The 17,312-nt window shown below is 42.6% G+C and overlaps 1 protein-coding gene and 1 pseudogene across 1 annotated transcript; both read right to left on the reverse strand.

The window, feature by feature from the left end:
• Positions 1 to 2,085: 2,085 nt before the first annotated feature.
• S100A12 (S100 calcium binding protein A12) lies at positions 2,086 to 2,988 on the reverse strand. The gene is given in 3 exon segments (XM_023213776.2): positions 2,086 to 2,350; positions 2,838 to 2,922; positions 2,924 to 2,988. Coding segments are annotated over 3 exon segments (276 nt in total). The 5' UTR covers positions 2,974 to 2,988; the 3' UTR covers positions 2,086 to 2,209.
• A 4,845-nt stretch (positions 2,989 to 7,833) lies between these two features.
• Positions 7,834 to 17,162, reverse strand: LOC111543937 (annotated as a pseudogene).
• Positions 17,163 to 17,312: the final 150 nt, after the last annotated feature.

Here is a 17,312-nt window from a genome sequence, read left to right on the forward strand (position 1 = left end):
TCCTCATGCCACTATAACAAAATATCATAGAATGGATAATTTATAAACAACACAAATTTATTTCCCACAGTTCTGGAGGCTGAGAAGTCCAAGATCAAGGTGCTGGCAGGTTCAGGTGCCTGGTGAGGGCTGCTCTCTGCTTCCAAAATGGCACCTTGTTGCTGCTTCCTCCAGAGGGGAGGAACACTGTGTCCTCACATGGTGGATGGTTTAAAAGGGGAAAACTTGTCCCCTCTAGCCCTTTCATAATGCACCAACCCATTCAAAAGTGTGGAAGCTTCATGACCTAATCGCCTCCTAAACCCCAACCTCTTAATACTCGCATTTGGGGGTTAAGTTTCAACACGAATCTCAGAAGGAACACAAATATTCAATCCATAGCAAACAACCACCTCTTTCCAGGCACTATGCTTGTGCTAGTAATTCATAGTGATTCACCACCTGCTCTTTAACAACCTAGTCCATCAGAGAAGATGAATATTAAACAAATAATCATGGCCATGGATCCAGAATCACAAAAGAAGACAAGAGCACCAAAGGAGAGCAGCATGGTCCTTTGGGAGTGTTGAACAAAGAACCTGGCCTAGACTAGTGTGGAGAGTCTAGTCAGGGAAGTCTCCCCCGACCCTATGTTGGATAGGACATAATACTCTTCTCCCTGGTCTCTTACTCCGTGTTCTTCCCAACTCCTTTCCATCCCTTTCCTTCTTTAAGAAAACCAAAGAGAGTGTTTCTTACTATCCCATGCCCACAGACATGTAAATTCTATACTATCTCCCCCCTTTCAAAGTTCTGCCCCAAATTTTATGACCATGTGTCCACTCTTTCAGGTAGCCTAATGGGCCCCTGCCTGCCCCCAAAGCTGGGTCAGTCTCTATTCTCCCACGACATCCTATACTTACTTCTGCCAAAACACAGATGACATGGCATGGGGATTCCTCCTGATTCAGGCCTTCCCCAACCAAAGATGAACATCTAAGGCAAGGACTTGTTCTTTCATCTCTGTATCCCTAGCATCCAGCCCAGTGTCTTAGGGGAAAACCTTTGGAGCAACCCTTGATTTTTCAATTTCCACCTTCGAAATGTATTGATAATCTGACCACCCCTTGTCACCACCGTTATCACCACCCTAGTCCAGCCCCATTCCGTCTCTGAAACGATCTAGGGCTTCAGGATCCAATATGGTTGCCATGATCTATACATGACTACTGAGCACTTAAAACATGGTCATATGTGAATCTTTGCATTTCAAAGTCTTAAAATGAAAGAAAAGAATGTAAACTATCTCAACAATAGTTTTATGTAGCTGAAGTGATAATATTTTGGATCTATTAGGCTAACAAAATATGTTATTAAAATTAATTTCCCCTTTATTTTTACTTTTTTAAACATAGTTTCTAGTAAAGTTTAAGTTACACATATTATATTTCTCTTGAACAGGGTTGCCCTGGAGAGTCTCTTCTTAGCTGATCTCTTAGCTTCCACGCTTGTCTGTGTCCTACAATCTGTTCTCCGCAAAAGCAGCCAAAGTAATCCTTCAAAGCATAAATGGAATCATTTTGCTCCCCTGGTCAAATCCCTCAGTGACTCCTTAGCACATTTAGAATAAAGTCCAAAGTCCCCCCCATGATCTACAAGCTGCTGTTATCTGCTTCCTGATACTTAAAGGCCCATATTCCCCACCACTCCCCATTTCAGTCACTGTACTCCAGGTATACTGGCTTCTGTGCTACTCTTTGAGCAGGTCAGGTATGTGCCCACCAAGGGCCTTGGCTACTCACTGCCAGGAACTCTTGGCCCCTAGACATATGCAAGTCACTCTTCTTCATTTCTTTCAGATTTCTGCTCAAATGTACACCCTGACCACTCCATCTAAACCAACATCACCTTTCTTCCCTTTCCCCCGCAACTCTACTTCTCTACATTAGTTTTTTTCATATAACTTATCATTAACTACTATTGTATCATATGGTCACATCATGTCATATGATATCGTGTCATATATATATATGTTTATTCATATATATAAGGTGTGATCAAGTCTGGGAACCACAGGCATGGAAAGAAAAAAGTACACAGACACTATTCAGAACATTTCATGAGTGTGTTTATTAACTCTCATTCCCCACAGGCAAGGCTGGGTTTTGGTGAGGGAAAGGAAAGACCCTCATTGACGACATTGCTGGGTAAAAGGCCTTCAGAGAGCTACCTACTCTTTGTGGGTATGGTCATGGGCAGCCTTCAGCGCAATGGCTGACAGGGATATGAATTCCTGAAAGTCGACCTGTTCATCTTGATTAGCATCCAGGCCTTGGAATATTTTGTTAATGACAGCTTTGTCGCTGGTATTCTAGGAAAAAAGGATAACAGAGACCTTGAGATCAGAACCTCCACACAAGACCCTTTCTTAGGCCTCTTATCCCTCAGAGCTCGAGTTAGGGAGGCCCAGGCACATTAACTCATTAGCCAACACTGTGTTGGAGAATCCAATGTAACAAAACAGAGGACACAATGGTCATGAACCACCCAGGAATTAACAAGTCTTGACCTGGAAGGTACTCTTCTGCTCACTCATTCAACCCCTCCAGTGCCCTGCCTTTCTCCATTTTACATATAAGGAAACAGACTCAGAGAGAGGAACTGAGTAGAGTCTTAAGTGACTTATTAAGAGAGGGAAGCAAAGGCCCTCTCCCACAGCAGTGGGGAAAGCATTCTTTGGGAGCTCAAACTGGGGCCAACTCCACCCCAGTCATTGTCCCACCATCCTCTCCCAGGCCTTGCCACTCTCCTCAGTGCACGGGTGTGGGCAAGTTTGCAGTGAGAGGGGCATCACCTACCTTAATGGTGTTTTCAAGCTCCTTTGGCAGCAGCTGCTTCAGCTCACCCTTAGAGAGGGTGTCAAAATGCCCCATCCAAACTGAGATTGTGGAAGATATTGACAATTCCCTCCAGGTACTCTTCAAGTTTTGTCATCTTCCCAGCCTAACGTTAACCTTCAAGGAAACAAGGGAGATCTAGCGCCAGTTTCTCCCCCACCCCTCAACATCCACTCTTCCCTTTCTTTCTGAATCAAGGGCCTAAAGAAAGCATAACATCCTCCATATCTATTTGTGGTCTCTCTGCTCTGTTTGATCCATGGTGAACTAACTTCTCATGTATGGATAGGATGGGGAGGAGAAAACATATAATACTGTCTAATGTCTAAAAGAATCAGCCTCAGTTGCCCATGTTCCATACCACCTCATCCACCAGGGAGTATAACTTGGAGAGTATTGCTTACTCAAGCGCCCTTGGGAAGGGTTCTGTGATTGGCCAGGCTGTTTGCTTTCCTCAGGTGATAGCACTATGGCCACATGTCCCCTGCAAAAGGTCCATAGCTCACCCCTGTTTAGCCATTCTTAAGTCATGGGACTGAGTCTACCTAGCATAAGAGCTGATCTACTTGGGTCCAAAATGCAATGTCACCCCAGAGGTGCTCAGGCAAGTGGAGGGTTGTGGCTTCCAACACCTTGTGATTTCACTGCAGTCACTACCCTGTGGACCACCTAAGAACCCATCCAAGGAAAAGGCACTTACCCCTCAATGCACAGGAATGTGGAGCTACAGCAAAAAGGCATCAGTGGTGAAGGGCACTGAGCCAAGGAAGGTTTTATCATCAGTCCAGGCTTCATCTTTGCCCTTGGGTGAAGAAATCTCTGATTCATCTTGAGGCAATTTATGTAAAGTACTCTGTTGCTCAACAGAAGCTTCAAACCTGTGGCTTTGGCTGCCACAGGAGCAGCCCAGATTGTACCCAGCTCGAATTTTACCCTCCTGCTCAGCCTGAAACAAAATCACCCCCACCCCACCCATCCGCACATGGGTGCCCTGCACGTTTTTTAGCGCTGAACCAGAGCCCAGCCTTCAGGTTTAGCTCTACTCCGCTTCTCCCTAATAAAAGACCAGGAGAACAAACTTTACAGCATGAGTGTCTTGTTTTAACAGATGAAGTTACCAGCTCCTTTTGGCAAATGGAATATCAACTTAAAGATCTGTATGCAGCTAAGGAGACAGGAAGGGAGACCTCCTCCTAAGTCATTCTGGGATGCAAAGCTCATCACTGGAGCAGAGGATACATTTTCAGAAAAGATTCCAAGGTTTCAAAAAAGGAGAAAGCAATACTACTATGCCTTCCCTTTGAGTTCCCAACACACTTTCCAACTTGGCTGTTACAAAGACCTAGAAAGCTGGAGTAGGGTAATCACTGTGTGTGAAGCAAGTTCGCCATGCCTGGGTTACTTTACCATGTTCCTGAGTTCAGTAAGACAGAACATTCACGTGAGTTTTAGTAAAGCAACTTTATTATTCACTGAGAGGCAGCAAGGGACAACAGATGCCCAGGATTCATGGAGAGGTGGTCCTTCAAGACTCAGAAACCTGCCCAAAATGGATTAAGTCTCATCTGTACGTTACCCATGTCGCACCAAAGCTGAGGGACATCCAAAAGCACTCTGCCCTTGGTTTATGCCTAGAGGTCAATACGATTGCTGAGCAGCCAAGGCCATGTGAGAACCTGTGTTGCCATCTACCCCACAACCCAGATATCCCCCTTAGCAAAGCTAGTTCATTTCATGTGCCCACTGACCTCCCTGGATCTGGAGGCAAAAGTTTGTCTCTCAGATACATGTGGCACCTTGACTGACACAATCTCAGTGCAACATTGTTGAGCCACTGACAGTATTTGTTTCACTAGGCCCAGGAGGACACCACCACAGCAGGATGATCAGGCCTGTGTAAATCAATGAAAGTGACCAAGACGAGTCTCAATCATTTTAGGTTTATTTGGCCAAAGTTAAGGATGCGTGCCCAGGAGGTAGATCTATGCCTTTCTCCAAAGATTATTTTGAGGGCTTCAATATTTGAAGGAGAAACAGTGGATATTGGGGGAAGAGGAAGAAATACTTTTTAAATGTGTCAGTAGATAAGAGACAAGTGATTGCATCCTTTTGAGTCTTTGATCGATCTTTCACTGAATACACAATTTTCATGTGGGAGGGGAGTAGAGGAAATAGTCACTTATGCCTTCATCTGGCTCGGTGAATCTGCATTTTTACATAAGATCACAAAAATAGGGCAGAGGAAGCAATCAGATATGGATTTGTCTTGGGTGAGCAGAGGGATGCCTTTATGTTCTGTCATTTTTCCCACAGCTGTGAAGATAAGCTATCAATTACACTGTCAGGGTGAAATTCAATAGAACTGTTTTAGGGTAAGGATCTTGAGGCTCACAAGAAATTTCCTTGTGGGCAAATTGTAAGGATGGTATACGGCTTTTTATCTTTGTAGCTATCTTATTTAGAAACAAACCTCGGGGGGCAGGTTTGCATGACCCATTTCCCAGCTTGATATTTCCCTCTGGCTTAGTAAGTTAGGGGTCCTGAGATTTTTTTTTCACATATGCCTGGAGAAGGGACTAGCCCAGGATCCCAATCATCCAGGCAAGAGTTTGCTAAAGGCGGATCACGAGATCAGGAGATCAAGGCCATCCTGGCTAACACGGTGAAACCGATCTCTACTAAAAATACAAAAAATTAGCCAGGCATGGTGGCAGGTGCCTGTAGTCCCAGCTACTCAGGAGGCTGAGGCAGGAAAATGGCGTGAACCCGGGAGGCGGAGTTTGCAGTGAGCCAAGATCTCGCCACTGCACTCCAGCCTGGGCGACAGAGCGAGACTCAAAAGAACAAAAGAAATCAAACAAGCAGGAACACAGCCTCACACACAAACATGAAAGAAATCAAACAAGCAGGAACACAGCCTCACACACAAATATTAACCTCCAATGTAAATGGCCTAAACACTGCACTTAAAACACAAACAGTGGCAAATTCAATTTAACAAGACCCATAAGACCCATCCTTCTGCTGTCTTCAAGACACCTGTCTCACACGTAATGACACCTGTTGGTTCAAAGTAAAGGGATGGAGAAAGATTTATCATGCAAACGGAAAACAAAAAAGAGCAGAAGTTGCTATTCTTGAATCAGATCCAATAGACTTTAAGCCAACAACAGTAGAAAAGGATAAAGAAGGGCATTACGTAGGGATAAAGGGTTCTATTTAACAAGAAAATTTAACCATCTTAAATAAATACACACCCAACATTGGAGCACCCAGATTTATAAAACAAGTACTTCTGGATCTAAGAAAAGATTTTGGCAACCACACAATAATAGCAGGGGACAACACCCCACTGACATCAGTAGACAGATCATCAAGGCAGAAAACTAACAAAGAAATTATGGACTTAAATTTGACAGTTGACCAATTAGACCTAATAGACATCTATAGAACAATGCACCCAACAACCATAGAATATATTATTTTCATCTGCACATGGAACATACTCTAAGATCAACCACATGCTCAGTCATAAGGTAAATCTCAATAAATTCAAAAAAAAATCAAAATTATACCAAGAATCTTGGACCACAGTGAAATAAAAATAGAAATCAATACCAAGAGGAGCTCTCAAAACCACACAAATAAATGGAAACTAAACAACTTGCTCCTGACTTTTGGTTAAACAACAAAATTAACACAGAAGTCAAAAAATTCTTTGACACATACAAAAATAGAGACATAACACAACATATCAAAACATCTGGAATGTAGCAAAAGTAGTGTTAAGAGGGATTTTCTTTTTCATCTTGGTTGTGGGCAAATCTCATTTTAATTGCAAAAGACTTCATTCACAGCACATTCAATAATGAACCAACAGGAGAGTTGCCGACTTTTGAACATATGAATATATAAAAATCCCTTGCAATTTAGGTAGTCAAGATCATAAGCACATAAAAGGAAAGCAATCCTCATTTTTCTGAAGAATTTTACATTTTAAAAGGTGATTAGGTGTACTTGGAGTTCAAAGCAGTAGAAGGTACTTTGCAGGGGAAGAAGGAGGAAAACATTTTCCATGTCATCAGGCAAATATACAACAAATATATCCCAATTTCACTTGATAAAGTCAGTTGGATGACTTCCTTGAACCAGGCTAGGGCGGAACACTCAGTAAAAGCGGGCCCTGGGTGGGGATGTGAATCCAGAAGAGGAGCACCAGATCCCATGCAGCGCCAAACACAGCCGTTTCACCCTCTAACACAGGCGAAGCACACTGCCCCATGACCCTGGACATGGTATGCAGGAGAACAGACATCAGGTGGTTACTGATCCCACTGCCTGGTGCTTTCCAATGGTCTTAAGTCAGGCCATGGAGAAAATCCTTTACCACCAAATGCAAACTGTCATTGAACTTAAGTCAAAAAGGATGTTATGGAGGAAATTCTTGAAACACATACATAAGGACTTCTATTTACCTAATTAGAACAACAATTACACAATTGGCATTCCTGTTTTCATAAGGTTTTGTTCTCTACATTGGAATGGTTTAAGAAAAGCTGTCTATTTTTTTGTTTTATTTTACACTTTCAAAAGAGAGGAAACGGAGAGAAACGTGTGACTAATTGCCCAACTTTGGGGTCCCGCAGGTAGGAAAGCAGACTTCTCTGACTCTAAGTCCATCTAGATTTGGGGGAAGTTTCAATGCCTAAGGAAGGTTGGTGAAGCCCTTTATACCCCTAATCCTACAGAAAGTATTCTACTGCGAATCTATCACAGTGCTCTAGCAAAGCATATGTTGAGGGAAACTACAGGTTTCAACTTAGCATCTAAATTTTTTAAAGTAGCATTTCAGCAACAAACAAGTGCAGAGAGCTCACCTCAAGGGTGAAATAACAGAACTACTGCTCAGGTACCTGAAAAGTCAAGCTGCTGCCCCCAGCTCCGCCCACTCAAAGGCCTAGGCAGACAGGTAGGGTGGCGGCGGCTCCTTGGCAGCACCATTCACAGTGGCATCATCATAGGGGGGTAGGAGCACCGTAATGTCATTGCTGGTAACATAAACCATGACATAGGAGGAGCTCCTGCCATTGATGTATTAGCAGCAGTTCCAAATACAGCTAATCAAGTAACCCTTAATAGTTAAGATAATGCTAATAAACAGAAGAATAATAAGGACCAAACAGGTAGGATTCACTGACATGACATCATCTCTGCAGGGAAATTAGGAGGCAGTTGTCGTATGTATTCCTAAATGGAGTTTGGATAAACAAGCACAGTGATTGCAACCAAGATGTTCAGAGAAAAATCAAAGATCTGGTAACAGAAGAATGGGATGATCCAGGTTGTGTGTTGCCTGTATGCTTCGTAATTAGCCATAGTGCATATCAGTATCATAAGAAGATAAATCGCAATGGCAATGCACATATTGGCATCATCCATGAACTCAAAGTCACCTCCCACTTCAGAACTTGAAAAGTAATACTGATCCGGATCAGCCGGGCACTCAACAAAATCAACAGTACCACGGCATTGATGATCAGGTACCAGACACCGAGCTGGATGGTGCCGGCGCTGACATGGCGGCACAGGCAGCAGCTGTTGGAGTAGAACCGCATCCAGGGCGCCACCGGGGCGCGACAGTCTTCATCGCTCCTGGCGCGGAAGCGAGCCCAAGTTTCCAGGAGCGTTGACCCCCTTGCCCAGGGTCCGCTGCGCTGCTGCTGCAGGCTCTTCGGCCACTCCCGGCCGGCTCGCCCGTGCGCCCGCCGGCCTCGCTAGTCTATCCCCCCAAGAGGGAATTTTATAGCGCTAAATGCCTATATCAAGAAGATATTAATAAAAAGACCTCAAATTACCAACCCAACCTCACACCTAAAGTAAAAATTTAAAAATTAAAAAACAAGAAAATCAAGAACAACTAAACCAAAGCTAGCCGAAGAAAAGAAGTAACTAAGGTAAGAGCAGAACTAAATGAATTGAGACCCAAAAAGCCACACAAAGGATCAGTGAAATGAAAACTTGCTTTTTTGAAAGGATAAACAAGATTGATAGACCATTACCTAGATTAACAAAAAAAATGAGAGAAGATCAAAATAAATGACAATCAGAAATGACAAAGGTGATATTACAACCGATTCCACAGAAATACAAGAGATTCTCAGAGATATGAACCTCAGTATGCATACAAACTAGAAAATGTAGAGGAAATGGATACATTGGTGGAAGCCAGGAAGAAATAGAATTTCTGAACCAATAACAAGTAATGAAATTGAATCAGTAATAAAAGACCTACCAACAATAACAACAACTACAAAAAAAACCTGTATCAGATGCATTCATAGCCAAATTCTACTAGATTTACAAAGAAGTGCTGGTATCAATCCTAAAGAAACTATTGCAAAAAATCAAGCAGGGGCTCTTCCCTAACTCATTCTATGAAACCAGTATCCTCATGACACCAAAATTCAGCAAAGGCACAACAAAAAAAAACAAAACTACAGTCCAATATCCCTGATGAGCATAGATGTAAAACTCTTCAATAAAATACTAGAAAACCAAATACAGGAGCATATCAAAAAGTTAATTTCCCAAATAAGTGGACTTTATTCCTGGAATGCAGGGATGGTTCAACATATGCAAATAAATACCTGTGATTCACTACATAAACAGAATTAAAAACAAAAACTATATGATCATCTCAATCGATGCAGAAAAGTATTCGATAAAAATTCAACATTTCTTCACAATAAAAGCTGTCGATAAACTGGGCATCAAAGAAACATACCTCAAAATAATAAGAGCCATCTATGACAAACCCACAGTTGACATCAGGGAATAAGTATATTTTGGGTGCATTCTGCCTAAGAACTAGAACAAGATAAGGATGTCTACTCTCACTACTCCTATTCAACATAGTACTAAAAGTCCTAACCAGAGCATTTAGATATGAGAAAGATATAAAAGGAACCCAAATTGAAAAGGGGAAATCAAATTATCTTTCTTCACTGACAATATGATTCCATGTCCAGAAAACTCTAAAGATTCTGCCACAACTTCAGCAAATCTCAAAAAATGAAATCAACATAGAAAAATCAATAGCATTGCTCTACACCAATAATATTCAAGCTGAGAACTGAATCAAAGATGCAATTCCATTTACAACAGTCACACAAAAAAATAGAATACCTAAGAAAACATCTAACCAGTGAGGTGAAAGACCCCTACAAGAAGAACTATAAAACACTGCTACAAGAAATCATAGATGACACAAACAAATGAAAAAGCATTTCATGCTCATGGATTGGAAGAATTGTTATAGTTAATTTAATATGTCCACATTGCCCAAAGCAATCTATAGATTCAATGCTATTCCTATCAAATTACCAAGGTCATTTTTCAGACAACTTTACAAAACTAGTCTAAAATTCTTATAGAACCAAAAAGAGCACAAATAGCCAAAGCAATCTTAAGCAAAAAGAATATAACCAGAGGTACCACATTACCCAATTTCAAACTACACTACAAGACTATAGTAACCAAAACAGTATGGTATTTGCACAAAAAATAGACACATAGACCAATGGAACAGCATGGAGACCACTGAAATAAAGCCACATACCTACAACCAATTGACCTTGAACAAGATTGGCAAAAATAAGCAATGGGGAAAGGAAATCTTATTCAATAAATGATGCTGGGGAAACTGGCTAACCATATGCAGAAGAATGAAACTGAACCCCTACCTCTCATCATATACAAAAAATTAACTCAAGATGGATTAAAGACTTAAATGTTAAGACCTTAAACTATTAAAATCCTGGAAGAAAACCTAGGAAATACTCTTCTAGACATGTTCTAGGCAAAGAATTTATGATTAAGTCCTCAAAAGCAATGCAACCAAAAATGAAAATTGATATGGGACCTAATATTAAACTAGAAAGCTTCCACACAGTGAAAGAAACTAATAACAGAGTAAACAGATAATCTACATAATGGGAGAAAATATTCACAAACTATACATCTGACAAAAGGCTAATACCCAGAATCTACAAGGAACTCGAACAACTTAACAAGAAGAAAACAAATAACCCCATTAAAAAGTGGGCGCAGGACATGAACAGATATTTCTCAAAAAAGAAACACAAGTAGCCAACAAACGTATGCAAAAACTAATCATCAGGGAGATTTGAATCAAAACCACAATGAAATATCATCTCACAAGTCAGGATGACTATTATTTAAAAGTCAAAAAATAACAGATGTTGGCAAGGTTGGAGAAAAAAAAGGAATGGTTATACACTGTTAGTAGAAATGCAAATTAGTTCAGCAGTTTGGAGATTTCTCAAAGAACTAAAAATACAATTGCCATTCAACCCATCAATCCCATTACTGAGTATATACCCAAAGGAAAAGACACCTGCACTAGTATGTTTATCAAAGCACTATTCACATCAGCAAAGACATGGAACCTACCCAGGTACCTATCAATGGCAGTTGGATAAAGAAAAGATAGTACATACATGTCATATACGTCAGTACTATGAAGCCATAAGAAAGGACATGATCATGCCCTTTGCAGCAACATGGATGCAGCTGGAGGCCATTATGCTAAGTGAATTAATGTAGAAACAGAAAACCAAGTACCAGAAGTTTTCGCTTCTAAGTGAGAGCTAAACACTGAGTATACACTGACATCAAGATGGGAGCAGTAGACACTGGGGATTCCAAAAGGAGGGAGGGCAGGAGGGGCATGAGGGTTGAAAAGTGACCTAACAGGTACTATGTTCATTATTTGGGCAATGAGGTCATTGGCAGCCCAAGCCTCAGCATCATGCAATATACCCATGTAACAAACCTGCACATGTATACCCTGAATCTAAAATAATTTTTTTTTGCAAAGAGACCAAAGAAGGATCCTTCAGATGGCCTCACGGTTTGAAACCAAAGGGCTGGGTCTGCCTCTTGATCCCTTCCCCTGTCTGTACAATTCCTGAGGTGTTTACTCAGGTGTAGCAGGAGGTGTTGGCAACAACCAAAGGCCACTCTGCTCTGCCAGCAGATGATCAGAGGCTGTTCAGGTGTTCATCACCAGCTTAGCTAATGAATTCAGTGAGTTTCATTGGTCCTAAATAGCCCAGGTGGTAGCACTAGTTATCACTGACATAGTCAATGACAAGCTGGGTACCATTTTTCCCAGGATATGTACACCTATGCCAGGTAGGAGAATACAGACAGCAAAATGGAATCAGCTATCAGAATGCCTTCCTAGAAGTGTATCTCAGGCAACCCTACAATGTCAGAAGCCTTTCCAGCTTTTGCACAAACACTTGAGGACCCCAAATTCCAAAATAGCATGCTCTATTTGAGGGTGACAGGTATTCTGCAATATACCCCACAAAGGAATATTTTAGCCAGGGGAGCACATGTAACTCCGGTCAGGAAGCTGTCTTTATAAAAGTCTCTAGTTCAAGTGTACAAAGCCCATGTCAGATTTAGCCATGAGTTAGGCGGCAAGGTAAATTGTATGATGTGCCTACTTTCCGACACCATTGACAATGTTTAAAATCTATCTGATTTTATGTCTATGTTCTAGGTAACCTGCACTGAGGCCATCACTCTCCAGTTAGAAACACTGATGGCTGTTGGGGCCCCAGTCAAATTGGTAACAGGCCACAGACGGACTATTCCAGCACGGAGGTGCCCTGAGTACATGGGTGGCTGATTCAGCAATGTTTTAGATCACAGGGGAATTTCCAAATCTCCTAAGACTGGAAGGAAAGCTCCTCCACCCAGGGAAGAAGACAGAATTGTTACTGGGGCAACTCCTAATAGTTTAGGGCAATCAAAATGCCAATCCTCTTGCTCTATACGTAGGGAGATTTTCCTTGCCTAGAGGATTGCTCACACCAGGAAAAAACTACCAATCCTTCAGGCCCTGAGGTGTGCCAGGTAAAGTTCTGGGCAAGGGCGAGTGACCCAAGAGAGAAGTTCATCTGGTACCTTCTCTCCCTGCTCCTCAGTCTGGACCGCAGAGACCCTACGGGGGCTGAGGAGAAAGAGGCCAGGCAGTCAGGTGAGGAAGGGCTGTCCCATCCACACCCAGGGTGGAAAACAGCTAGAAGAGAGCACCTTCACGTTTTAATTAGGGTCTCTTGCTTGGAGACATGAGTTTCTGAGTCTCCTCATGTACAAAATGGAAATAGCAATTACCTCTCTCATAGGGTTGTTATGAGAAATGAGATAAGTTACCACAATGTCTTGAGCTAAAAAGCAAAATCATCAACAAAATCACGGGCCTATGTCAAATTTTTGTTTCAATTCGTTAATGAGAGAACCAGCAAGGAAGACTTTTTTGAACTGGTTTGAAGGATATTAAGAATATGAAAGACAGAAAGTAATGTCTAAGATTCCTAATTTAGGCACAAGACTAAATACAAGTCTTTTGACTTTTCATAGGGTGACAAAAACCATAACAGTTTTGGGTTTAATGTCTTGACCAGCCCTTAAAGCCATATTGCCCTAGCCAGCAGAGGTAAACTGTCTACTTCATCTGTTATGGATTACTATCAAACATACTTTGCCGATTACTTTTCTCGAAAGTGTCAGATGAGGACTAGTAGCAAGGACCCGCTTTCATTTAGACAGACTCTAGCATGAGGTCAAAAATATAAGCAATCACCAGTTTGCCTTTTTCCAGGTTTGAGATGATGTTTTTTTTCTTTCACACTGACACACAGCTGGAGCCCAGTAAGCATTGGTAGGATTTCCCTCCCCTTTTCAGCCCATTTGAGTTTAGACAGAATTCCCCGCCGGCAGGAGGGCAGAAAATGGGCTGGATTCTGGACCCAATCAAAATTGTTCTGGTTCCCAAGTGGAGGGATAAATAGGAAAATCTTTTCCTTTGGAATCAGGCCTTTTACTCAGCCACTATAGATGGACTGCCCAAGTCCAGATCCTCTCCATGCCTTTTAAGACTTTTGTCACAACCACTAGGAACACACCTGAAGTCAGGACCCTTAGGCAAAGAACTTGGGAGGAGAAGCAAGATTTCAGAGAGGTCATCCTTATAGGAACCAGAAGTCATAGTGGCCGGATCTGCTTCAATTGGTGAGCCAAGCTCTCCTTTGTGGGCTCAAATGTTACATGCGATTTCCTGCTGAACTACTTATTTCTAAACTTCCCACTCCCTTGTTCTTATTTGCAGCTGGGGAACCAGGAAGCAAAATCATCTTGCTCTGGGCCACGAGTCCTGTCTGATTCTGCCCAGTCAGTGGTTTCAGTAATGGGCACGATCTTGTTTGTAAATCATCATCTCCAAGCCTGCGTCTTCCAGGAAGCTTCCAAGGCCTGCCTCTCTCACTTCTCCTCTCCAGATGGCCAGTGACGGCTGTGCCACCTCCCCTGCCCAGCTGTGTACTCAAGAATCAACTGTTGACCCAATTCTTCACAACCAGTACCCATCACTTATGGTGAAACTCCAAAGAGCACTGTGGGCCACCTTCCTCTTCTGGTGGGCTCAGAAAAAGAAGACTTATTGGACTTTCAAGTGATAGCAGACAACTGAGAATAGTAACTCTCCCCAAAAGAATCCACTGACAGCAAGTCCAATAGTGCACTTTCAAGGTGAATCAAAGGCACTGGGATAGGTTGCCCGTCACCACCCTGACACACACACACACCCCACCACCACCACCAATGTGGATATCTGAGAGGCAGAATCGGGGTGCTCGCTCCTTTTGTGTACTCCTGTTACTATCTTTTCTCTTGTGAGGTCCCCTAAATGTTGAGTTGACCCGACATGTGGCTTGGTGAACCCTGAGACCTTTCCCACCTTTTTTAGCCTGGGCCACATTCAGGTCAGCTGCTCACCTTTAGACTATGTATTGGAGAAAATTATAGCAAGATCACTGTGGTGTCTCTCAGAGCTCCATAATCTCCATTTCTGCAATGCTGAGTGTATTCCACACTCCTGACTTAAGTAGAAGCACTGGCGTGGGGGAATGCATAGATATCCTTCAGCAAAACTGAGAAGAAAGCAATTTAACGCCTAGGCCTTACTCCTTGTCCCAGGAGAAGCCCATCTCCATATTCTGATGACTAGATTTTCTCATCCCATCTTAGATCCCAATCTTAACTTTCAGCTGGCTGCCAACCATTTTCACTAATATGTTAGCTGATAACAAATAAAATTGGCTGGTAATTAAAACATCCGTGAATAAGGGCTTAAACTGTTACCTTTCCCTGCTCATTCACATTTTATATGATTAAGGTATACTACAAGAAAAAGCCTAGTGACCTGAACTGTGTAATCTTCAGCACTGGAAACCGGTTAATCTGAGTGGCATTTTGCTAGTGATAGGAAAAGGGTTTGCTCCTCCTGAAATCCTAGGGAATTGGTCACCTCCTCTTCTCCTCTTGGGCATGGAGCATGTCTAGCTTTTCCAAAGAACCCCTCCCCTCCACTCCCCCAGAGTTAGTTTCCTCTCTTCAGCCCTTGATCCTGGGGTTCCAAGCACAATAATTATCCCAGAAAGGATGGAAGGCTCCCTGCTGTATTTAGTAACTCTCCCTGCAAAGAATCAATTGACAGCAAGTCCAGCAGTGTACTTCCAAGGGGAATCAAAAGCACTGGGATAGATCGCACTCCCACCCTGACACACACACACAGGCCCCACGATACCCCACCGTAAGTGTGGGTAGCTTTTTCTCCCCTCTTCAGCCCATTTGAATTTAGACTGAATTCTGCCAGGCAGGAGGGCAGAAAATGGTCTGGGTTCTGGACCCAGCCAAAATTGTTCTGGTTCCCAAGTGGAGGAATAAACAGGAAAATCTTTTCCATTGAAAGATTGTTCAGCCACTGTAGCCTGTGCTTAGGCAATGGCTGGGGCCCTTGTTTGGTGCAGAGGGACACCAAGTAGCCTCCATCTTCCAGGCCGGGGCGTATCCTCAGCTTCACAGAGCAGGAGAGCTGTGAAGGACTGTGGGCAGCAGGGTAAGAACTGGTTTAACGCTTGGCAACAACAAATATCCCCACAAAGCATCCACGCACCCACCCAACATAACAATAGCAATAAAAATACTCCACCTTTTGGCCAGGTGTGGTGTGGATCACACCCGTAATCTCAGCACTTTGGGAGGCCAAGGTAGGAGGATCACTTGAGTCCAGGAGTTTGACACTAGCCTGGGCAACATAGCAAGTCTCCATCTCTACAAAAAAATAATTTAAAAATTAGCCAAGGGCGGTGGCTCATGCCAGTAGTCCCAGCTACTAAAGAGACTGAGCTGGGAGGATTACTTGAGCCCAGGTGTTCGAGGCTACAGTGAACCATGATCATGCCATTGTACTCTAGTGCAAGTGACAGAGCAAGACCCTGTGTCTCAAAAAAAAAAAAAAAAGAGAGAAAGAGAGACAAAGAGAAATACTCTGCCTTTTATTACTAAAAGCCAGTAAGCAGGACAAGCGTTCTTAACCTTTTTGAGGTGTTGGGCCTTTTTGAGACTCTGATGGAAGCCATGGAGGAATGTTCTCAGTGCATGCACTCAAAATGATACACTCAACTTCAACGCAATTTCAGAGATGTATAGACAGACAAGTTAAGAACCCTGGTTTAGTGATTCTGGTGACAGCTTCCTACCTTTCCACCCATCACTAACATCATTGCCCCAGCACCTAAGTGAGGACAACAGAAAATTCCCCACACCACAGCATGAAAATCCAGTTTGGGGTGACGTTCTTGTCAAAAGGTTCCCCTTCATTTTCTTCTTTTTTTAATGCACATCTCAGAGAAGAACTATTCATCTTCTGGCCTTCCCCTTGTACTAGGCCTTGGGAAGTTTTTTTTAGATAATTCTCTGATCACCAAAGCATAGAATCCCATAGGGCAGCATTTGAATAACCTATTCTTTGACTTAAGTTTTACTAATTTATTTTCCTATTTGCCTATTCCTTTATCATTTAATTGAGTTGGGAGCTTGGGAGTGGAGAGGGAGGAAAAATTTTCAAAATTCCCAAGGACAAACTACAGGTATGGGGACAGGTGTGGGGATTATCCTATTAATGGAAGACTCTAAACATTGTCCACCTACATCACACCACACACAGAATCAGCCTTTCCTTTTCTGGCTCTCTCTTTCACACACACACACACAGACACACACACTTCTATGTAGCTATCGACCTAATTTCCCAAGAGCCATATCTAAGACATTTAACTGGAAACTAAAATTTAGCTTAAAGAACAGTATCAGTTGTTCTTATACCAACCTGTTCCCAAATCCCCGATCCATTTCAGAACTACTAGTAAAATCATCAGCTATAGTGTCATGGACTTTTTGGAATCCTTAAGCCTCAAATCCAATGGCTCAAGATGGGGGAGCTGGAAGGGAGTGTGGGGTAGAGACCAGATGAGGGGTAAAGCAGGAAAGGCTTGTGAGAGG

This window comes from Piliocolobus tephrosceles, chromosome 1, assembly GCF_002776525.5.
Source record: "Piliocolobus tephrosceles isolate RC106 chromosome 1, ASM277652v3, whole genome shotgun sequence".
Lineage (NCBI taxonomy): Eukaryota > Metazoa > Chordata > Mammalia > Primates > Cercopithecidae > Piliocolobus > Piliocolobus tephrosceles.